We start from the raw sequence: 25,086 nt of genomic DNA, 5'->3' as shown, positions 1-25,086 counted from the left end.
CTGTGGGAATGAATTGAAAATTCTATAGGTTATGCCTCTCGTTGAAAGTACGCTGAATGCTGCCATGAATATGAATGACTAATACCGATGCGTAGGTATATTGTCTATGAGACTAAACGACACACAGAGGAGTACCTAGAACAAAAAACTGACCAAAATAAGAAAAAAAAACTTTTTTTTCTATGTTTTTTACATTTGTTGTATACCTAAATATATGTTGCACAAAGTTCAAATACGTTAAATGATGTTTAAACATTTTGGGAAATGTTTAAACTTTGACATGATTTAGAGCTTTTTTTTCAAAAATTAACTATTTAGTACAGTCCTTACCAAAATGATCAATGGTCAAAATTTCTCATATAATGAGTTCCTTGTATTCAATGCCAACTAGTTGATGGATAATGGTCTCAATATTTTAATGTTATGTTTGTTTTAAAGAAGTTGATTTTTTCGTTTTTTTTTGTAGTTGTCAAATTCTGCGTGATTCGATCATATAATCTATATACGAATGAAACTTCAAGTTGACATGAACACATTAGTGGGGAGAACTCTTCCGGTCTCGTCTGGGTTGGCGTTTGCGAGCCGTATATTCACATAAGTTTAAGGCAAATTTGGCAATTTTTAATCAATTTTTGTTTTGTTTTTGTTTTTAATTTGACACAAAATCAATAATAATGTCTTTTTACAGAGCTTCCATGCCTAATATCACTCAAACGGCAGTAAATAATTTTGACCAGGTTTTTGCCCTAGTTACTCCTCTGTGCGACACTGCGAAAGCATGTATAGGGATGGTTTTGGAGCATCATTATAAACACATTTCTTGGTCGTCGCTTGCTTAGTAGTATAACAGCTTGAGTGTCTGGCTCCATCCTTTCGAAGGGAGGCACCGGTAAATAAGCCAGAGACTAAATATGTAGGAACAAGTACCACACTAATTGAGCAAAGCATTGTGCTAACAATAGTCTCAAGACTGAAAGCATATTGTGATGCGCTTTTACCTTTTGAAACGGCGCGCGCAATTCGGTCCATGGTATGCGCAAAATTTAATCATTCCGGTAATGAGAAGCCATAAAATCTTCCATGAAATATAGTTATTGAACAGCACTTAGTTGTGAACTGCGGCATTAATCGCGGGGTGTTTCTCATGGAAGGAACCACGGCTGTCTACAAATTGATCAACATACAATACCATATTGTTGATGTGGTCATGATATATTTGCCTTACTTATAATTTTCTCTCCTGGCTATATTATTTTTGCTTCTTTTAGTTGTTTCATTTTTTGTACTTAATTGCATTTTTTGTACTTACTCACACGGTAGTTTCTATTAGCAAGTACTCTGAACAGAAAAGAAAAACAGAAACCCTCACACGGCTTCAGAGGCATCGTTGGTTCATCAGCATGTGTTTTTCGTTTGAGTTGATTGGGCTAGAGTTTTTAAACCCTCTCAACCACACTCTTTTCGGTTTATTTCTATACTGATTCTAATTGTAAATGCATCAGACGAATGATTGTGTGATTTGAACTTTTCGCACTCGTTACCGTGGGGTTAGGAACGCTTCAAGTTTAAATCAGTTAGCAAAATATAATTTGCAATGACTTATTATCTTTAAGCGTCATGATTGTGTCTATTGAACGGCGCTGGTGGTGTAGTGGTAAGCGTGATTACCTCTCATTCCAGCAGGCCTGGGTTCAATCTCAGTCGGCGCCGCCGGGATGTTCTGAGGCATAACATTTCTGATCACGCCTTCCTTCGGAAGGGAAGTAAAGCCGTTGGTCCCCGGTTCATGAGTCGATGGGTCGATAGGTAGGATCCAGGTGTGGGAGCTGCCCCCCTGGCGTCGGTAGCATTGGTGCTCAGGACGGAAAACAAGATCGACGGAAAACAAATCAAGGAAAAAAAATGTGTGTATTCATTTTGCCATAAAAAAATAAATTTGCAATATTTTTACAGCCTAAAAATAATAAAAATTTTAATGGTTAAACGTATCATTGTGCCTAATACTGCGCACTTAAAGACTCTTAGAATCATACCTATATTAAACAAACGAGATGCATCTGAACCTCTGTCTCTAACGTTTTTCAATTGAATCATAATGTAAACCATACGTTTTATTAAGCCATTTTGCTGCTGAAATCTGCTTCATGCAGACTGAGCAATTCTGATCATAGTATAAGATTTGTAAACATAATAACTGTAGTGATTTTGTAGTAAATTGTGCATAACATTTTATTAAAATTTTGTTTTATTTTAGCACTAGCTGAGTGTGCCCGGCCTTGCTCGGGATTCAATATTAGCTTGAGTTTATGCGCCATTAAAAAAAAGTATGCTACATTAAACGCAGCGTCCCCCCCCCCCCTCTTATCTAAGAAGATACCCCGTATGACCTCAATGTACCAAATTTGGTTTCATTTGCTTGATTAGTTCTCGAGTTATGCAGAAATTTCTGTTTCATTTGTATGGGAGCACAGGATTTACAGAGGGGGAAGGGTCTCGAAACATCATAAGAACCTTTCCCTGCCCCAAAAACCCCTGCATACAAATTTTCACGCCGATCGGTTCAGTAGTTTCCGAGTGTATAAGGGTGAGGCAGACAGACAGACGGAAATTTATTTTTATATATATAGGTATACAGATTATACAGCATATACAAAAGATTCAATATTACTTGCTCGTTATCGCTGAAAATAATAAGTAATTTTTATTTTCATTTATTAGCTTTCAATTGATTTTACTTGTAACCTACCTTTGAAACATTTTAAGTTCTTGGTTTTGTTTTGCTTTATGATCTGATAGATTTATCAGTTTGGTAAGAAGTTTCGAGGCTAACACATGTCCTAATAGAAAGAATAGGTGACTCAAATACATTTGACAGCATATATTTTTTTTAGATATTTGTAGTCGCGTTTTGTCTGTAATCAATATTTTTTTTAGAACAACTTTGCTTCTCAATGAATTGGAGGAGGATTTAGGTTCAAAATTACAGGCTGCTATTTTGGGCAACTTATCGTCATAAAATTATAAATACCATTTTGGTATTAGTCAACAAATTTGAGTTGTTAGAAATGTGATGGTATGAACTTTTACTACGTTTTTTTAAAGTTAAATATTCTTGAACGCAGTTAAAAAATGATATGAGGAAGAAAGAATTTTGTTGCTAGATATCAAGAATAGTACGCGAAGGGTCCGCTTAGGAATAGATTAGCCCAACCCGGTGGGACCTTGATGTTTTTTTTTGCAAGGAGGAAACCTTCAAAAGGCCATCGTGCCACCACTTGATGACTGGGCGCACAGTCGCGGTGACACGGTGCGTGGAATTCTTACCGCATTAAAACCTCCTGTATTATTTCGGAGGGGGCCGTGCATTACGAACCTCACTTTACATCAGCTAATTGGCGCTTTCAGTTCGCTGATCGTCTCTCCAATTTGTGAGTCATTTAGCTCCCAGCGTCGCGTTTTACTCGGTTAACACCGGTAGTGGATTTAGCCTACTCTAACTGAGAGTTCTCTCGGTTTCGGCTTTCACGTCGCACTTGTGTCAGCACATTACTACTTTCTAGCTAGTCCTCTCGCCATTTTCGCTGCAGCGCTAAAATGATCTGCGTTACTACTCTGCTGACGGCGTTAAAGGTGTCCTTCTCTCGACACATTTTTTCGACGACATTATCCGTGCTAAGGGCAAGCATCTCCTCTCGCACAGCATCAACATTCGAAGACCACGTGCTCTGGTTATTCTTCCACATTCCCACACTCCGGACAGAAGGGTGACGTTGTGTGTCCGAATCGATGCAGGTACTTCCTAAAGCAGCCATGACCAGACAGGAACTGCGTCAAGTGGAAGTTGACTTATCCATGCTTCCTGTTCACCCAGGTCGAAAGAATCGGTATTAGCCTGTGTGTCCATCTACCGTTCCCTGCTGCATCCCACTCCTGCTGCCAGTCATCCATCGAAACCATTCTCACAATTTTTCGTACTCATATAGCACTTGTAGTCCTCCGCCAAGGTGATGCCGATTGGGATCATACCGGCGATAACGCAAACGAAGCAGAACCAAAGGAAATTGAGCAGTACTTTCCAGCTCATGACCATGCGAGTCGTGAGTTTGTACAGAACCATTTCGATGGAGGCACATCGAAATGGTTCTGTACAAACTCACGACTCGCATGGTCATGAGCTGAAAAGTACTGCTCAATTTCCTTTGGTTCTGCTTCGTTTTCAGCGCTTCAATCCAGGCAGTATCGATAAGGACACACTAGCCAGAAGACACCTCTTGCTGCTGCTGGGACCACAATTATTCGGCATGTTTCTGGCTATTGCGTTGATGGCCTTCGCCTTCTCGCAAGCATATTCGATGTGACTGTTAATGTTTGGCCGGTCGTCGATCATCATTCCCAGATACTTCAGCACGCGCTTCGAAACAATGGTGTGCTCTCCAACGGTGATTTCTGCCTGCTGAACTGCTTTACAGTTATATTGACCAACACCACTTCTGTTTTGTGGTGGGCTATCTTCAGCTTCGCTCCTTGCATCCAGTCACCAATTGTATCGATTGCCTCGGCCTCCAGCATTTCCACATCTTCCAGAGCACAATGGTTCCCCATAGAACAAAAGTTGGCCAAAACCTCAAAATTGTTGCAAATAGGCAGCTGAAATAAATGTTTTTTAGCTGTACGAAAAAAAACTTGACAATCAAGACGTCACCAAAAGGAGTATAGTAGAACCAAAACCAATGCACAATGGTCTCAAAGTCGTGTTTAGGAAGACAAAAATGTGTGCGCCCAAACCGTCAGTTTTAGGTATATGGTTTCTTAGGAAAAGTTGCTTCATATTTTTTTTTTTCAATCTTTGAATTAAAAATACAAACTTTTTCATTATTTGAGATATACCAAAGCAGTGTTCTAAACAGTTTTAGAACAATCAATTCACAGCAACTTTGTTGAAGACAAAACGTTTTTATCTCCTATGGCTCATGAGTTATGATTTTTTTTAAAAAGCAGGTAGGGTGGCCACTAAAATCGGTTTTCTTTGAATATCTTTTCATGCTTAAATTTCTCGTAAAAACATTGTTCTCATTAGATTTAGAACTTTTGATGAAGCATATTTTTACTCAAGCAACTAGGTTACTATCCTTTTGATTAGAAAGTTAAAGGTTATTTTCTTCGAAAAAATAGCTCTTTTCAATTGTCAATATCTCAAAATGGAGCAAACCGATTTTCAAACATTTAATTTCATTGGAAACATCGTTTTTCTTCATTTTTAGTATAAAATAACTGCAAGAGCGTTTTCTGTTAAAAGCATTTAATTTAATTTAAAAAAAGTAATATTTTTAACTAGCCATAACTTTTTAAATAAAAGAGAACCAACTAAGCTAAAATATGCGTCATAAAAAGATATTTAAAGAACGCCGATTGTCTAGGGGCCACCCCAATCTGCTTGTTTAAAAAAAAATCATAACTCATGAACCATAAGAGATAGATATATGGTGCGTGTGTGTATGTGTGTGCGTGTTGGTGTTGCTACAGTATACACCGCAGATTATATAACTTAGAAACGGATATTTTCCAAAAAACACTTTACTTGTTATTCCTAATTTCAACACCTTTGGCAAAAAATCGCAAAACACATTAAAGCCTATCTCAAAGCTAACTTTTCTAGCTATCTTTTGGTTACTAAAGGATATTGGGCGGATGTGCCCGTTATATGTTTTGCTTAGTCTAAATGTGAAAAAAGGTATATTTTTTAAGATGCTTCGTTCCACCAGTAAGCTGGACGCCGCCTGTTCGTTGACTCCAGTTTTTTCGGCATACTCGTGTCACATGCCCTTGCTAATGATTCGGTCAACTCGTTCGCGCTTAGACCCGGGACGCTGCTGTCTACCCTTACACCTTCGATGAAGATATCGTTATTGAATGCATTCGTCTTCCACTTCCAATCGTTTGGGTGATTTTTGAAACTGAGTACCCCCCTAAAAATCTAGAATTCATGTAAATTCGCTAAAAAAAACCATAGTATGTGCTGGTATGTTGAGATTTTCATAAAGTAATTATTTTATTGGTCTTTCCTGATTATAAGAACAACACAACTTTCTAGGACTGAGAAAACTAATCATATTTGACTTTCCTGTTGTCCCCTGAGTAAAAGTCTATATGAGGGATTCCATCCAGAATGAGCTGAAAAAAACCTGAAATCGTGCTCGACCATCTTCGATTTGGATGATACTTTGCCCATATTTTCAGTATGATAGACCAAGTATTTTCCGCAGGAGAGGAGACCCTTTTGACTCAAGGATAATTTTTGAAAAGGGCCTATGTGTTTTTGCACACATACTTTTAAAAAAATGTAGGTCGAATACAGTTGACTGCAGAAAAAAATTTACTAAGAAGGAGTTGTAGGAAACTAATAAGGCTTTATAAAAAAATATACGCGGATTTTTTTTTTCATTTTTTTACAAAAAATATTAAAAATAAACCTCAAAATTCAAATATAAAAAAAAACGTATTTTTGATAATTTTTTTTTCAATTTTTTGTATAAAAATTTGAATAAAAAGCCGAAGTTTTGAAAACAACTCTAGGATGGACAAACTTTTAATAAAACAGTGTTTCTAAGAGCAACTTTTGAGGCATTTTTGAAAATTTCATTATTTACGGCAAAATGTTCAGTTTGATGTTAGTATATGATTATAAAAATCATTTCAAACGATAGTGCTCATATCGATAAACTTCCTAAATATAACCGTTTTCGAGATATTTCAAATTTACTTTCATCAAAATCATTTTTTTGTAGAAAATAAGCCATTTCCATAAGTTAATCGTGATTCTCCATCAGCATTGATAAGTTTAGCAAGATACACATATATTTACCTTCAATTTGTCTTTTGACGATTGAACGATCAGACAACCCGTTTAGAATTTACAGGGGAAATGAAAACACTATTATTTTAAATATAGAAACCAACACAAGTTAAGTTGCACTTATCTTCATTATCAAGCGTAGTTTCATCCTATTTAAGTTGGTAATATTGATGTACCTATCCATCTTATTATTTTAGGAGTAGCTTCAATACCAAAACAATATTTATACCTGAATATCCAAATGGTACCTACGTTTGTATATAAGCATGACCATCCTTTTGAAAACAGACATCACTAAAAAAATCTTTTTGAGTGAACAAGTATAATTTGAATATGAAATTCAAGAAGGTCGAGTGTTGCAAGCCGTTTCCTAATAAACGGTGTTCGTCAAAGCTTCGTAAATTATCCGAAAATTTGATTGAAAAACATAAGTTCATAGAGTGGAAATTTAATTTGGATACATCTCTATCAATCTGTGATACGTGTCGCTTGAATTGAAAAAATCTGGAACTAGAAGTGCAACCGTCAGTCATGGACATCACGGAGCCGCAGCCTCGAAGTATGTGTGCAAAAACACATAGGCCCTTTTCAAAAATTACCCTTGAGTCAAAAGGGTCTCCTCTCCTGCGGAAAATACTTGGTCTATCATAATGAAAATATGTGCCATGTATCATCCAGATCGAAGATAGTCAAGTTTGGTGACTGACCGATTTGGCGTGGAATTGGTCATATCATACTTATATCCTAACACGTCCTAATGTTTTGGTACCACCCTCTTTATGAATTTTAATATGTTGTACCGATGATGGTCGTGTGCTGCCTAAACTAAAACGTGTTACGATATTGCTGTCGAAGAGTTTTTTGTGGGAAACGATTGGAGGAACATTTTTCTAGAACATTTAAAAACAATATCTCGCGGTTTGGGTGAATTTTCAAATTTTTTTTTTTCGAGTTGATCGAGATGGCATTGCAGGAAATTGATTTTTAGGGACATGTGTACATTTATATCGTTGAACGCGATTATCATACTCTCAATAATTGATCGGAATCTTGGAGACCGATTTGTTTCAAGGCAATTATGAATCACATCTTTAACGCATATCCAGGCAATTTGTTCCTTTGGCAAAAGATTCGAAGACTGTACTCTTCTCTAGCTTCCTGATATCCGGGTCATTAAGTATTCCTACCGAACGAATAAAATTAAGATTATTCTACCATATAGAAATATTCACTGAAAAACAGTAGTGGCTTCTGTTCGCTCTGGTTCGTCATGCATAAGAGAAACGGATTTGAGTTGTTAACAAAAGTTGTAGTTAATAACAAAACCTACAAAAAATTTATACATCCTTTTGCGAAATTATGTCGATGAAAAAAGTTAGGGACAAATTAATGTAAATGAATGCACGAAATGAATGCAAATAATTTTCCATGCCTGAGCACAATTATAATCTCAACATCCCATCGCATCCCAAAATTGTTTACTGTAAATTTCGATGGATTTTAATTTTTTACGGGGGTATCCAATTTGCAAAATCACCCGACGAGGTGAAAAAAGCCCAAATATCGTTTCCAAATGTTCTAGGAAAGTGTTTCTGTAGTCACTTCCTACAAAAAACTTTCGGACGACAATGTCATAACAACTTTAGTTAGGCAGTATACGACCATCATCGAGGCAACATACAAAAATTCATAAAGATGGCGGTACCAAAAAATTAGGACGTGTTAGGATATAAGTATGTTCTAGACTTTTACTCAGGGGACAACAGGAAAGTCAAATATGATTAGTTTTCTCAGTCCTAGAAAGTTGTGTTGTTCTTATAATCAGGAAAGACCAATAACAAACCAATAAAGTATGATTAAAATCATCGAATTGAGAGTGTTTTCATTCTTTTGGGCTGTTAAAATAATTACTTTATGGAAACCAGTATGGTATGGTTTTTACAGTGAATTAACATAAATTCTAGATGTTTAGGGGGCTACCCAATTTAAAAAAAAATCACCCAGACAAGGGTATGACAACGAGATATCGTTTTCAAATGGCCCAAATAAATGTTTCTCAAGTCATTTTCTACAAAAAAAACTCTTGAACTGCAATGTCGTAACATGCTTTAGTTAGGCAGTATACAACCGACAGCGGGACAACATACCAAAATTCATAAAGAGGGCGGTACCAAAAAATTAGGACGTGTTAGGGCTAGGACTTTTACTCAGGGGTCCACAAGAAAGTCAAATATGGTCAACTTTCCCAGTCTTAAAAAAAAAGTTCAGATTTGTTGCACAGTGTAATGGATTCCCTACCATCTTTGCGGAAGGTGTTGATGGTTCCTAAGATGGCCAGACTGACGTTCAACTTTGGCAGAGCTTCCAGCAGGCTATACCCTCTTGCGTTGGTACACCTGCTCCTCTAATCCACTGCCCAAGCATTGAAATCTCCTGCGATGACGACTGGTCTCCATCCAATGAGCTCTCCGGTGAGCCCATCTAGCATCTGGTGGAACTGCTCAATTGTCCAACTCGGGGGTGCGTAGCAACTACATACATATATTCCATTCATGCTTCGCATACACAGTTGAGCAATTCTCTACAGATTGACGAATTTTTTATTTTTTTTTTTATTTGTCTGCTCCGATTTTGATGAAAATTTGCACAGTTGTTCTTTTTTAGTAAAGATGCCAATTTGTGTTATCAGTTCTTCAAATTTAATCACGACTACTTTTCTAACAGGGCCTGTGTAAAAATAGTACTAATGAGTTTAAAAATATATATTGCTGAAACGGTTTGTTGGATTGATTTGGTTTCTTGAGATATTATTTTAGCAATAATGTTAAAAATATACACTGTTAAAAAATTCGTTTGTTTCAATGAAAAAAATTATATTTGTTATTAAAAAAGTTAATTTCTCAAAAAGTACATTTTTGTTTTATACCTTATTGAAGCTCATATTGTTTACTACAAACTGGCAAAGTTTGGTGATGGTAAACTCAAAAACAAAAAAGTTATGATTTTTTGAAAATTACACGATTTTTACATTTTTATTAAAAACACATGTTTTTCAACCGTGTATATTTTTTCAAGAATTGCATTTTAATTTTGGACAACTTTCTCGAAGACATCATAGCAATCAAGCAAGCCGTTTTTGCAATGTATTAAAATGTTTATTTTATAAGCGCTTTTCTACACAGGCCCTATTGGAAAAGTAGTCGAGGTTCGCTACCCCGAAAAGAAGCACCGTGAAATCAACGAAGGTATTAGAAAGAATCTTTTCAACTTCGCGCCTGAGGCTGACGAAGAGAATGAACTCAAAGAAGTTTTAGAAAACATGAAGGAAAAGTTTTCCAATGCATCCACTGCAAAAAGTGAAAAATTATTAATTTTATCGTTATTGCCTTATTTATGGTCAACACAAAAAATTATGGATCAATTTAATGCTAGTAGATATATTGCAACAGAGGCTAAGTTGATAAAGGAAGGTAATTCGTCAAAAACCGCAAAATATGGCAGAGCCTTAATTTTTTTTTGAAGATGATGATATAAGCCGGGCAATGCCTGGTCAAAAAGATTATGTGTTTGTGCAGAAAGAAGGAAAACGACAAGCCATTAAAAAAAGATTACTAATGATGACTTTGAGACAACAATTAAAACAATTAGAGGAAAAATGCATTGATCAGCTTTCATTTGAACAGTGGTTTATCACGGATAGATGTGATTTAGAAACTATTGTAAAGCCTTCAGACGAGTTTGTTTCATTTTTCTGCTTGAAATTGACAAGTTTGATACCACATGATTTCATAAAAACACAGCAATCTAATTTTTAAAAACTACACGAAATAATTTGCAAGAAGGTGAATTTTTAGTTACTTGCGATTTTTTTCCGAAAGCTACAGCTTTTTACAGTCTCATCACTGGAATGTCTAACAAGCTACCATTCATCCATTTGTTGTATATTTTAGAGAAAATATGCAAGTTAAACATTTAAGTTTTATTATAATTTCTGAAGAGTTAAGGCATGACTCAGTGGCTGTTAACTTATTTATTTCAAAAATGATAAGTTTTTTACGCATTAACCAAAGTAAAAATATCAACAAGATTTATTTTATGTTCGATGGAGCCGCGTCACAGTACAAGAACCGGAAAAATTTTGCTAGCCTTTGTAAATTTAAATCAAAGTATGGAATTGAAGCCGAATGGCATTTCTTTGCAACATCACATGGGAAGGAGGTACAATAAAACGCAGTGCTACTAGAGCAAGCTTGGCCAAAGAACGTGAACATCCAATAAAAAATGCAAGAGAGCTTTATAATTGGGCAAATAATAAAAAAGAAGAAGAATTAACAAAATTATCATTTAGTTTTGCCACAACAGAGGAATACGAATGTATGGCTTCACACCCCAACGAGCAATATAATAATGCAAAAATAATTCAAGGAACTCAAAAGTTTCATTCTTTCATTCCTGTATCAGAAAATAAAATTAAAGCCAAACGATACTCAAACTGTAATGATAATGATGCCAAAATATTCGATGTATTTAAGAAGTGATGTAAATAAAAATAGAAAGTAAGTATATTACAATGAAAATAAATTATGTATCATTTGTCCATAAGGTTTTCGAATAAAAGAAAAGTAAAAAAGAGCAGATAAATGTATTTTGTGGATTTAAGTTGAGATTTTAAAATAAAAAAGTAGTCGGGATTCGCTATTGCAAATTGTAATAGCAAGCCCCGACTACTTTTCCGATAGGGCCTGTGTAGAAAAGCGCTTATAAAATAAACATTTTAATACATTGCAAAAACGGCTTGCCTGATTGCTATGGTGTCTTCGGAAAAGTTGTGCAAAATTAAAATGCAATTCTTGAAAAAATATACACGGTTAAAAAAAAATGTGTTTTTAATGAAAATGTAAAAATCGTGAAATATTCAAAAAACCATAACTTTTTTGTTTTTGAGTTTACCATCACCAAACTTTGCCAGTTAGTAGCAAACATTATGAGCTTCAATGAGGCTTTTTCAAAAATGTACTTTTTGAGAAATTAACTTTTTTAATAATAAATATAATTTTTTTCATTGATACAAACGAAATTTACACAATTGCCAAAATAATATCTACAACTTTGCTCTAGACTCCAAATCAATCGAACAAAGCGTTTCGGCAATATATATTTTTAAACTCATTAGTACTATTTTTACACAGGCCCTTTTCAAAAAGTAGTCGTAATTCAATATGAAAAACTGAGAGCACAAAATGGCGCCTTTACTAAAAAGGAACAACTGTGCAAAGTTTCAGCGTAATTGGAAATGATCGGTCAGGATCGATTTGCGAACCTTCGTGGAATGCCTCAGTTTTGGCCACGAACTGCTCATTTGCTAATAACTTTGCACACAGTTGACAAAACATACACACTAAGATTTTGTTTCCGTGTTCGGTAAATTTTACCGAAATCAGAACAGCTGAACGTTCGGTAAAACTTTGACCTTCATTTTAAAGGCTATTGAATTTGAAAATAATATCACAACATGTTCAACCTTGTTTAAATGATCAAATCTTGTAATTTTAGTGGAGATTTAGTTTCAAAGTAGTTGAAAAGCAATTGAATTGAATTGCATAAATTTTACCGAACAGTTCAGCTGTTTAGATTTTGGTAAAAATTACCGAATTCGGCGATAATTTCTAAGTGTGCAGTTCTGTTGGAAGCAGTAGATAGAATAATGTTTAAGCTTGTAATAGGTAAGAAAAAGTAGATTTTAATTCTAGTAATAAACTGTATTTGTTTTTGCGTTGTAAAAATCAAGTGAGAAATGCTCGCTGCACATCTCGGACTTTAAGAGTAAAAATTCATTGATGTTGATTCAAATGTTAAGGTTTACCTACACTTTGCATATCTATAGTAAGCTACGATCCTAATCTATCAATTACTTTAAAGAAAATCAATTTTCAATAACTGAGTGAAAAGTTATTAACCAATGAGCAGTTGGTGTGTACAACTGTGCATGTCAAGCATGATTCTATTGTTGAATATGCTAATTTCAAATAACAGACTAAAGTGGTAATTTTTATACGATAGATGAGGAGGAGATGAAAGTATAGAATTGATAGTTCCGTTTAGAGTACGGCAGTGTGAATATTGCATATAGAGAGTAGAGATAGCGAGCTAAGACAACTTTTAGAAAGGTACAAATCGGTTTTATCATCTCTCTTTACCAAACTCTCCCTTTGGAGAGGGATGGTGAGGGGTGTCCCTCACCGCTCAGCGCTCACTCTGAGTGAACGTTCACGAATCATAAAATCGCGGATTGTGACACTCTGGAAACGAAATTGACAGGTATGTGTCAAACACATACTTTACAACTTCTTGTGTTCTTACAAGCACAAAATATCATAATAACATCTAATGATTTTATAATTCCGAAAAATATTTTTTTATATCAAGTAAGTGAAAGCAACACTGATTGAGTGTATTGATATCGCTTAAAGTTATGCAACGTTTCATATAAAAGTGCTGTTGCGTATATTTTCCTTCTATATTCGACCGGTTCAATAAAATAAGAAAAATAACTTATGATAAGCACAATATACCGAAAACTTACGTTTAATCGTTTAACAGAATCACTGAATGATTCTTCTTGCCGAAACAAATAATTCTAATATGCATTTAGCTATATTTAATGGGTGTGAAATAATGGTACAAAGTGTGGAATAATGCAATTTCAATGCAAATTATGCGTGCAATAATTGGGCTTTGAGACACTTTCTTTAAAGGTACACACAAAAAGACCTGTAATTCGTGATTCAACAAGTATTAAAAAATCCATTAAAGGTTGCTTTACAGTACTTTTATTAAAACTGCAAAGTTACAGCATTAGATCGTTACATTTCTCAGGTTCGAACGAAATCTCGAACCTTCCTCTTGATGGAGCCCATCAGCGCCCGCAAAGTGAAAACGGACACGGAATCAGCGCATTTCTTCCATTTTGCCCGCATTTGCTGGATGTCCTTGACTGTCCCGCCGTTTCGTCGAAGTCTTTGTTTTGAAATTGCCCAGTATTTTTCGATTGGTCAAAATTCCGGGCAATTCGGAAGATTCATTAGCTTGGGGACAAAATCGATCTTGTTGGCAGCATACCACTCTAGAACCACCTTGGAGTAGCGGCAGCTGGTCAAATCTGGTAAAAAGATAACTTTATCCCTATGCTTGCGGATGAACGGCAATACACGCTTTTTTTCAGGCATTCTTCGGTGTAAATTTGGGATGTCATCGTCGCGGATGTGAAGAATGATTCCGTTTTTAGGCCACAACTGCAAATCGCTTGCCAAATCATGGCCTTCTTTGCGAACTTGTCGGCAAACGTGAACTTGAATCTTCCTGGCATATCCCCACCTCCAGTCGCGATGTAAAACTTTTGGCCGGGAAGCTGCTTAAAATCGAGTTTGACGTATGTTTCGTCATCGATCAAAGCGTCCTTGTGTTTCGTCAAAACACGGTCGTACAAGAGCTTTGCACGCTTTTTGGCCGCAGATGGCGGATGTTTACTGGCTTTGTACGAATTGTATTCTTCTTTGGCAATGATATTCGCCACCGTTTTAAAGTTGGCGTTGTACCTTCTGGCCACATCTCGGATCGAAATACCGGGGTTACCTTTAACGCACCTCAAAACCTTGCTGCGCAGCTGACGATCCCTGGTTCCATTTTTTTCGTAGGCCCGCTAAATCCTTTCCACACTCAGGGTTCCCTTGTAGGTTTTGAGCACTCGACAAACTGTTGTTTTCGGCATCTTCAGCACTTTAGCTAGCTTGGAACCGGTCCACTCCGAATTTTCCAGGTGTTTGTGCACAATATTTTTTCTTCTTTCGAGTTCCATTTGACGTTATTTCTGAACGCGATCGACTAGAGTAATGCGGGGCAAAAGTACGCACTTAACTTTTTTAGTAATAGTTGAAGATGCTAATTTCAAATAACAGACTGTAGTGGTAATTTTTATACGAAAGATGGAGTAGATGAAAGCATAGAGTTGATAGTTCCGTTAGAGTACGGCAGTGTGAAGATTGTATATAGATATTAGAAAAGCGAGCTAGGACCAGGCATACCAAAAGTACCGCCTCATGACAGTATTCCAACGGCTGTCGCTTTCTTTTCCCTACGACAGCCTTGAGATTGAGCTATAAGCGACAGCCCACAGTGAGGCTGTTATACGACATGCAACGTTGCCGTCTTGTGCAGTACACGACAGCTCGTTCTCAGTCATGTATTTTGTTCGTTCGGCTATGACAGCCTCGGATGGTCATTCGTAACGTTCCTCGTACATACAACAAGCAGTCCGTCGAACTGCCGATTCGTTGCTGCTGTCTTTGAAATTTTGTTTGTGTGTCGTAAGACTGCTACTACACTACCAGTGTGGCGCCGGAGCTCGTTCGGTGTTGCTATCACGTTCGTGCTGCCCATTGCAAAATTTTCATCCGATATTTTTTTAAAAACGCGCGGTCTCCGGCGAAAAATATAAGCCTACCCGACACCAACCTGACTTCTACCAAACCCCAACCCGATGTTGGCCCGACATTGACCCGACATAAATGCAAAATTGACCCGACATCGACCCGACATTTGGCCGACGTCGACCATAAATTGACCTTACATTGATCCGACATCGGGCCGACATATCTGTTCGGGATCATTCTTCTGGGTTTCTTCCATACTCCACTGCCGTATATCAATTGTATATAATGTCTCGTGACAGCCTTTTCGTGACAGCCACTTGGGTAAGCTGAGGGATGTCGTCGATTTGTGAAGGCTGTTATGACGACAGAAACATTGAGAACCTGGTCATAAAGAATTGTATAAATACAGCCCATCCGGTTCACTACGTTCCAAGCACGATGATTTTAGCAAAGCGGGTATAGATGCGACTGTTCTAATACAGCTTTCATTCGTTCGTGCGTGCGCTGTTGCCAATACACTTCGAATTCAGATCTGAACGTACGGTAGCAAGCGGCAGTAAAGCACACAAAGCAACAGTCAATTCAGGTATAAACCAACTGTCGCGAGGAGGCTGTACTATTTGGAAGCCTGGCTAGGACAACTTTTAAGGAAGGTACAAATCGGTTTTTTTTCATCTCTCTTTACCAAACTCCCCATTTGGAGAGGGATGGTGAGGGGTGTCCCCCCCCCCCCCGCCAGCACTGGCAAAAAGAGATGAAAACCGACCCGCTCAAGTACCAACTGTGTGTTTGAAACAGTTCTACCGATTTTTTACCGCACTTCAGTTGTTATTTGAAGGAAGGCATCCAGTCGTAGGTTTGGAAATTGCAACTATTGTTTACCCCTACCACGATATGTGCTCCTGTACCCCTCGAGATCGTCAAGTCGACGATGACAGGAGCACATATCGTGGTAGGGGTAAACAATAGTTGCAATTACCAAACCTACGACTGGATGCCTTCCTTCAAATAACAACTGAAGTGCGGTAAAAAATCGGTAGAACTGTTTCAAACACACAGTTGGTACTTGAGCGGGTCGGTTTTCATCTCTTTTTGCCAGTGGTGGCGGGGGGGACACACACCCCTCACCATCCCTCTCCAAAGGGGGAGTTTGGTAAAGAGAGATGAAAAAACCGATTTGTACCTTCGTTAAAAGTTGTCCTAGCTCGCTTTTCTAATATGTATCTATATACAATCTTCACACTGCCGTACTCTAACGGAACTATCAACTCTATGCTTTCATCTGGGACAAAAGTACGCATTGAACAAATATCTAATGTATTTGTCGCAAATAATGGTTGTAACAAATAGTTTCTTGAGTACTGTACCTCCCCTCTGGTCAACCAGGATTACGGAGCATCCAAAAACTACGTTTTCTTTCTAGGGGCAGAAGCGTGAGGGAGGGAGGGTGATGAGAGTTGTAGTTTATTGGTTTCCATAAAGGTTCATATAAAACATATTAAGGTTCCATGCAAAACGGGTAAAATAATCTTTGAAATTCGACCACGTTTTCTCTGGATGGTTCCCGGGAAGTCGATCTTTAAGGGGTCATACATAAAGTACGTGATGCACTTAGGGGGGGGGGGGGGGGTCCAGAAATAACTAAAAATTCAAACGCAAAGTCAATCTGAATTGTTTTATTGCATTTTATTGAAAACGAAAATCAAGAAGTTCATGTTAAAAATTCATCAAAATTAAAAGAGAATTCAGTATGCTTAGCAGAGGCTTACTTCTGCTTTTTTCCCTTCTTAGCACTTGGTGCTGGCTGCTCCGTTGCAAGCTTACATTTTGCCTTGGGGCGCTGCTGTTTTTCCTGTTTTTCGTGAAGCACAGCTTCCAGTTTTTGTTTTACCGGTGTACTGGTAAGTATTTCAGATTTTTGTCCTTTCTTTCGTCTTTCCTTTTAGGAAGTGGACGAATTTCAGCTGGAGATACTTTTGCAGACTTACTTAGATCCAGAGCTCGCATTTGCTGATCTTCTTCACCAGTATTCATAGGAAGTGGATCGGGTGCTGCATAAACTGGTAATACAGCTTGCAATTGTCGTTTATTTGCTTGCGGTGTAGCGTAACTTGTGGAGGGTTTGCAGGCCAGATCCGAATGTGCGTTAGATTCGTTGGATGCTTGAGGTATGTCTGTCACTAAGCTCGGTTGAAAGTCATCGTCCTTGAATACCTCCGGGTTGAGAGGCTCGATCCCACACGTTTTGAATGCTGTCACAGCTTTGTCCACAGTAGCACATTTGCAATAGGCTACGCCAAACAGCTCTGCAATTTGGTACTGTGTGATGACCCTACCCGGATTGTTCGTCAACCAGGTGCTACAGGCTTCTGAGAAATGGGTTTTCAAGGCCTTGAAAAAGCAGCGGTCCAACGGCTGTGTTTTGTGGCTGCTATGAGGGGGAATTGCACGAAGATCCCTATGAGAGCTGTGGTTGTCCATAACCAGAAGAACTGGGTCTTCTTTCGTCGCTTTCACCTCGTTTTGAAAATGCTTAAGCCACTCCAAAAACAGATCTCCATTTATGTACCCTGTATCCGTAACAAGCATAATCGTTCCTGGGGGAGCTCCATTCAACAGCTGTGGATTTTGCCGCTTCCGCTTGAAAATTAGAACCGGTGCTACATAGTTTCCGGATGCACTCATAGCGCATACAGCCGTCGTCAATTCTCCCCGTTCAGCAGAGCTCACTTTGCCAACAGATTTTTTACCTGTACTAGCAATGACTTTCGGCGGACAATTCGGAACAGTTGACATGCCAGTTTCATCCATATTGTACTGGCGGTGTGGAGGAAATTTATGCTGCTGTTTCAGTTTGGACAGATTCGCGAAAAATGCCTTGATCTGTTGCTTGTTAAATCCCATGATTCGGGCCAGACTGGTTTGTTGAGGCGTTCGCAAAGACAGATGGTGAGTCTTCATGAATCTCGACGCCCAATCCCTTCCTGCCATCTTCGAAGTCCGATCGAACTCGTGCGGAATGTTATTTTCTTCTGCAAACTGAAACGCAAGGCTCCGTAAATCGTTGAGTGTCATACCGTAGAATGCCTTGTCGTGGTCCTTGTAGTGCCTGGCAAGTTCTTCAGACTGCTCGGTTGTAAATACTGGGATGAACCGTCCAAGGCGCTGATTGGTAAATCCCTACAGGAATTCAATTATCACTGTTAAGATAATTTCATTTGGTACTTGATTTTACTCACCAGTTTCAACCTTTTCCTCAATGCTCCTTCCGTTATTCCGAGATTCAGCGCAAACTGCCGCTTCGAAATGCCATCCCGGACTCTTTGCTGAGCTGCTTCGAGCATCTGGGAACCCGCATAAACAATAACCATAAGAAGCGCCTAACCACCAATTCGGGATATCATCTCAACTTTATGTGGTATGCTCGCACCATCTATGATATCATTAGTGTATGGTACCCGTTTATTAGGGAAGTGCATTTCTGCCGACTGGTTTTGCGCTTGTAGTTCCTGTACGAAAACATAACCATTTCAATGCGACATCCTGCACGTACTTTTGCCCCGCGCCTGCTGCGTACTTTTGTCCCACATGCAGTTTTATCAATAATTCGATTTATTACAAAACTTATGAAACTGTTTGAACGGAATGACTGCACCTCTCAAACAATCATAGAGTAAAGATATTTTTAGCATTTTTATACCCATTTTTTTCTAAATTTTAAATGGTCAATAAACATAATCCCCAAAATGTTGAAAATTAGATCAAAACTGCACAAAACACAAATTACCTCATAACTTCACGCCACTACGTTCAAATCACTTATGTTTACACCTGTGATCAGCTGGTCGAATGATGTGTCGAACCCATACAGTGTGGCCAGGTTTTCATGTTCGAACATTTCAAAAAGGCCTATGCGTACTTTTGCCCCGAATTACTCTACCTGATCAAACTTGCACCATTTGTTCTCTATAGGAGAGTAAACAAACCATTGTCAACGATTTTCGATTTAGAGGCGTGCTAGCGGCGCGCGAGGGGTGTACCAATTTACTTTTAGTCATCCTTTATAAGGAAGTTTTTACGAATATAAGCTGCTGATGAGTTCTGGAAATGCTTCATGAATCGCATTCAAAAGTTACTTGCGGAATTCCTACTTCAAAAATGTTTTCAAACTCGTTAGAACACAAAATTAAAAAAGTTCTTGTTTAGCTGTGCAACAATTGACAGATTACCCTATCATATAACCAACCGGTGGAAACTAACGGTTTAAATTGGCTCACTACTTGACTAGCCTATTGGTCCCAAGCAAACCGATTAACGTACCCCATTCTAGTCAAAATTCTAGTACTACACTATGTTTTTTTTTATTCGCCATGAAATTTTGACAGATAAAATGAGGGGTTCTCGGATTTTCCTATGTTTCGAGGGGTGAATGGATTAGCTTGGGACCGAAGAGAGTACCAAAGCTGAGCCAAAAAGTTGAGCACGTTTCTTCGAGACCTTCCGGTCTTAGAGTTACCTCTATGGTATAACACACTGCGGTCTTTCCACGCTAGAATCTCCGAATTCTACGATGTGTTTTATTGAGGGTAGACATCGTTATCGGAAGTTGAATATTTAGGATTCAACAACATAAGGCATTACATAAAATCAAGAAGGAACCGCATTAGATCTTATTACATTGCACTATGCAATTTTATTATTGTTATTTTTATCGACTTGGCACGTCTCTTCTTGAAGTATTTCCCACGGTATGAGGCACGTTATTCTGGGTAAAAGAGATGTTCAGTGGAGTGTTGTCCGGAAAATTACTTTCAGCTGAGTGATTGTATGTTTTGTGCCCTTTACTGGGTGGCCAGCAAACCGGGAAAACCGGGAATACCGGGAAATATCCGGGAATTTGAAAAGTAACCGGGAAAAACCCGGGAATTCTACCATAGAACCGGGAAAAATAAATTAACCATGCAAAGAACAAATTTTTACAACAGATTTTCAAAATAAACTATTAAAATAGAGTGATTCTTTACCAAATGAATGTTTTGCTCTATTTGCTGCATCATTTTGTTCAGTTTCCCGTCTTATTGTTTTTTTAATTTAATCACTCAGCAATATTTCAAATTGATTTTTGTCGTGCATGGGCTGAAGATGCTGGACTTTGGAAACAAATATTTGTAAAAATCGAAACTGAACTATTTCGGGGTTTTAATTTTTCATTATTCAAAATTCTCATGATATGAATTACAGAATTAACTTGGAATCCTTCTCTAAATTATCATGGGATTATTCTGAAATTAACCAGAAATTACTCCGTTAATTGAAATTTTCTTGAAACCTCTTCTAAGAATTTGATTGTAATTCTTCTTAGAATTCCCTTAAACCTGTTCGGAAACGATCCTTTGAAATTCGTTTCAAACTTTTTTTTTAAACTCTATTCAAAGCAGCAGAAATCTTCCGAAATGTTATTTAGAAACCCCTTGGAGTATTTTAAAGAATTTTCTTCTAATTATCAGCAATTTTTTTGCAATGCAAAAAGCTCTGTAATGAATCTTTCATACTAGGGTTAAAATTATCCCCGGAACACTCTTAGAACTCTGTTTCTTCATAATAATTATCTTGAAATTCTTCTTAAAATTCATCTGTCATTTTTCATGATCCCCATACAATTCTCCTCAGAATCACGTAGGAATTTTTCTTAACGTTTTTTTTTCACAACTCGTTTTGAAATTAATTTAGAACTTGCATTCTTCTGCACAAAAATCCCTCCAAATTCATCTAACAATTTTTAAGGATTTTATGTCAGAATAATTCTGGAATTCTGTTCTGAACTTCTCCTTCGAAAATTATGTGGGAATCCTCCTTATTATTTGTTTGAATTCAACATTTTGAACACTTTTAACTTTTAATAAAAGTTCTAGGGTTTGTCCGCAAGATTCTATAGATTGTTCTGTTATTTTTTTGAATATGTAGGGTAGAGAACTACTTCGGTCTAATCGCCCATTTTGGGCCTATCGTGCAGAAAACACAAAATAATTCCATGATTTCAGAGTTAACAAGTCAATTATGAGTTTGGTACGATACTTTAGTTAATAAGCTACCGAACGAAGTCAATGAGAACGCGTGATATGAAGGTTTGCACCCATAATTCACAAAAACAAAAGAAGCGCTCCGACCGAATCAATTGTTATCTTCATCCGGTAGGCCGAAGTGAATTCATTTGCGTTTCAATGGCGTTTCAATGCGTTAGGCCGCGTTTAGAATCCGTTGGCCGAGTTTGGCGTCAAGAAGCAGTGTTAGACTTTTGACAATATCTCATCAATTGGTTTCTCTTTATCAAATCTTACGGTACGTACAGAAAGGTAAATAAATTTGGAAGCCATCAGTAATAATAACATTCCATTTGGTGCTAAACTGCGCTAGATTAAGAAAGACCGGGTTGTGCTTAATAGGCCGAAAATGGGGTAGTAAACCCTACATAAAGTGACTCATAGAGTTGAATTTATACTTTCAGCTTTAAAAAATACTTTGTGTAATTTTGCTTTTATTTTCCCCACAAATAATTTCCGAAAATGTACAGTTTGTCGCGTTATTAAAAATGCGTACAATTTCGTTTTTTGTTGAATATTAATAACCGGGAAATTTTTAAGATTCGAACCGGGAAAACCGGGAAAAAACCGGGAATTTCAAAATGAAAATTCACTGGCCACCCTGCAGCCTTTACCATCATCATCGTCACAGTAGCAGCATATACCTACTAACAGAATGCATAACAATCAGACCTTGGACTGTCTCATACATCTAGTTTTCACTGGAAATCCTATGGAATGTGAACGGGGTATTAGACTTCCCTTAGAAAACTTAATTTTAATCGAGCAGAAGACCTGCCAAATGGCTGAGATGTATTGTTCTCGCTTTTTAGCCATTGCAGTTAGGCACTTATGATTCTGATCGCTAGATTTCTTCAAATAGGAAATTGACAATCCTTAGTAGTTTGAAAGATGACGCAAATTGTTTCGTTTGATAGGTTCATCCAATTTTTGTTTTCATTAAGGATTGTCAATTTTCTATCATTGATTAATCGTATTCGACCCATAATTGAAGAAATCTAGCGCATTACACTGAAGTTATTCCCTTTAATTATTATCCCAGAGTGCAAAGCAAGTTTTAATACTCTCCAAACGCTGATAAATGATGCTGATGTCAGATTATGAATGTAATTTCGCTAGCCTTGCATCTCAGTCATCTGTCTTGAACGAATGGCAGATTAAAAATAAATAATAGAAAATGGAAACTTGTTGAAGGACAGCAGAACCCAAGATAAAAGGAGAGCACCGGTGGAGCCTAATCATGACATGTTTACCTGTTGTGTAACAAAGCGGCAATCACTGCTTTATGCCGCTTCAAATATTGATAACCAGATCAAAAGAGATGAGAGGAAACGGAGCACAATCAGAAGATGTCGAAATGAAAACTGAACAGGATAGCAGGGAAAACACTCGATGATCCCATGCACAGTGAAAAACGTAGTTCTCTGTTGAATGATCATTAAAATTGATTTATCGATTTTAACGATTTGTCGTATCTTTACATTATAATCTATATATTCGTTGACCTGCGAATTGACTCACACTATGGATCTGCGAAAGAAATTAAAATGAAATAAACAAAGCAAGCAAGCGATCGAGCTATCGGCGCAAGCGAGGACGGCTTGAGCGTGGTTGAAGATAGAAATGATACAATTTTAAAGATTTATCACGCCTTTAATCTGGCTTTCTTTTAGACTGTGTTGGGCAGAAGATTTTCGAACGAGTGACGAGTAACTTGACATTAACACTAAATTTACACTATAAATGGATCTTTTTCGTCAGAAGAATTCAACCAACTAGTAAATTCCACGAGCTTAATTGATCAATAGCTAATGAAAGCTTTCAGTATAGACTAAGCTTAGCTAGTCACCAACTATAAAATAAGACTCGTTAATGTAAATGTAAATGTCACAGGATTAAATAATCAATGCTGAATCACTTATAACGTTCACACATAGCTAAAAAGGATCGTAAAACCGGGTCAAATTGAAATCACTGAGGTTTCTCAATGTTTTTGTGCAGATATAATACTTTTTATGTTCATTCTTTCGTTCTGCAATAACAAAAATATTGCACTAGAAGATAAACATTGAGAAATATCAGTGATCAAACACACTCCGTTTGACGGTACCTAAAATACTTACTTATTATATCTACGCCTAGTACAGAGTTGAAACTAGCCACTTGCTTAACCTATTCCATTGCATCAAAGCTATCCGGTTGTAATAACTTCTCAGCTCTTCATCACTGTCCGCATGTGCATACATTCCATGCGAATTGAACGAGGTAATAAGTGCTATTTGAAGGCAGTACTAGTTTTCTTCCTAAAACAGGAATTGCAGCTTATGCTCTGTCGCTTTTTTGCATGTACATCAGCAAAGACAAACGACAAAGAGGCAGAGTGTAATCAGTATCACATGTGCTGCTAACTTTTCTCCCCACTACTTATGGGAAACACATAAACAAATCTCTGAATTGCAGACCGATTTCATATAAATAATAATGTGCATGCATAACATTTATTTATTGATGTATACATTTACTTATCCAATGTTTTCTTCTTTATTAAAGTTTGCATAGTATAAAATATGTTAAGCCTATTATTTTATCGTTGGAAATTTGAATTTCTACAAATTTGATTTTTTTTAAAGCTTATGAAAAATACATTATTAGAAACCGCGGACAATTCAACATTAACAACAATCGAATGTAGCTTCTTGTCTTCGGCAAAGTTTTTCAAATGGACTAGACCTATTTTACGGTAGACATTTCGGTTCAGAACTCATTCACCAGGTTAATTAATTTTTAATTTTCTTTAACTCAATATCTTGACTAGATAGAACGTTCCTGTCTTGGGCAGTAAACAGTTTAGTTCATAATTCTCTCACCAGGCGACACTAGTGTGCTTTTTAATTTGCTTTAACTTTTGACTAAAGTCTAGTCCAGTTAATATTTGGCCGCTTCTATTTAATTACTGTAACGTCTCTAGTTCTAAAATTCATCTGAAAAGCTGACGATAAATTAGCCATTTTGTACGACCAAATTCTAAATGGAACAGATCGGCGCTGCCCAACATGCGGCCCTCGGGCCGGACGTGAACTCTTGATCTCAGCAATTATATCATTCTTGTCTAATTTTATTCATCATTATGAGTTTTAGACCAGAATGAATGAGAAATAAACAAAATGCAGTTTTAAACATGTTCATCGAACAAGCAAAAAAGCAAGTTTTAGAAAGGTTGGACAGGCCTGCCTTAGATAGAAAGTTCCTGAAGTTGTTCATATAGACGAGAATTATTCTCGGATAAACAGTAAAACCACCGCGAGCAGTAAGTTGATCTATTCCCAGTAACCTAGTAGATTACCTTTTCGTGTTGCGATACTGACATTAAGATCTACCACCGAAGCCTAGTACGAACTTCTTCAAATTAGGGGAACAGAATTGATCAAAGGAACACATTAGCTTTTACTTTGTATGCCTTGTTGATAGTGATACGAATCGGCTTTGCCGACCGAGATTGACCAAAACACAACGAAAAAGTGAGTTAGGTAGGTATTTTTTTATCTAGGGGAAATGACGGCTTCGGCATGAAAGACTATTTTCGGCAACCGGCAAATTGAAACGCTTACGAAAACACTTCGCTGATTGCATTCAAACGATTCTTTAGGCTTTCAGCTTCAATTTGTTTGTATTTTAACCACTAAGAAAAAGCAATGCCTGCTAG

At 37.3% G+C, this 25,086-nt stretch overlaps 2 protein-coding genes across 2 annotated transcripts in view; one reads left to right on the top strand and one right to left on the bottom strand.

The window, feature by feature from the left end:
• Positions 1-25,086, top strand: part of Delta (delta) — a 41,158-nt gene that overhangs the window by 9,952 nt on the left and 6,120 nt on the right. The window lies entirely within an intron of this gene.
• LOC135703202 (uncharacterized) lies at positions 17,271-18,626 on the bottom strand (the record flags this gene model as incomplete). Its single annotated transcript, XM_065224325.1, has 2 exons — positions 18,522-18,626; positions 17,271-18,447 (listed from the first exon to the last, which is right to left on the bottom strand). Coding segments are annotated over exons 1-2 (1,282 nt in total), but the record flags the coding sequence as incomplete, so codon positions are not given.

Source organism: Ochlerotatus camptorhynchus, unplaced genomic scaffold (genome assembly GCF_037179485.1).
Source record: "Ochlerotatus camptorhynchus isolate MF236.1 unplaced genomic scaffold, CSIRO-AGI_Acam_v1.1 ptg000210l, whole genome shotgun sequence".
Lineage (NCBI taxonomy): Eukaryota > Metazoa > Arthropoda > Insecta > Diptera > Culicidae > Ochlerotatus > Ochlerotatus camptorhynchus.
Note: the sequence above shows the minus strand (reverse complement) of the source record. Positions and strands in the feature narration are given on the sequence as shown.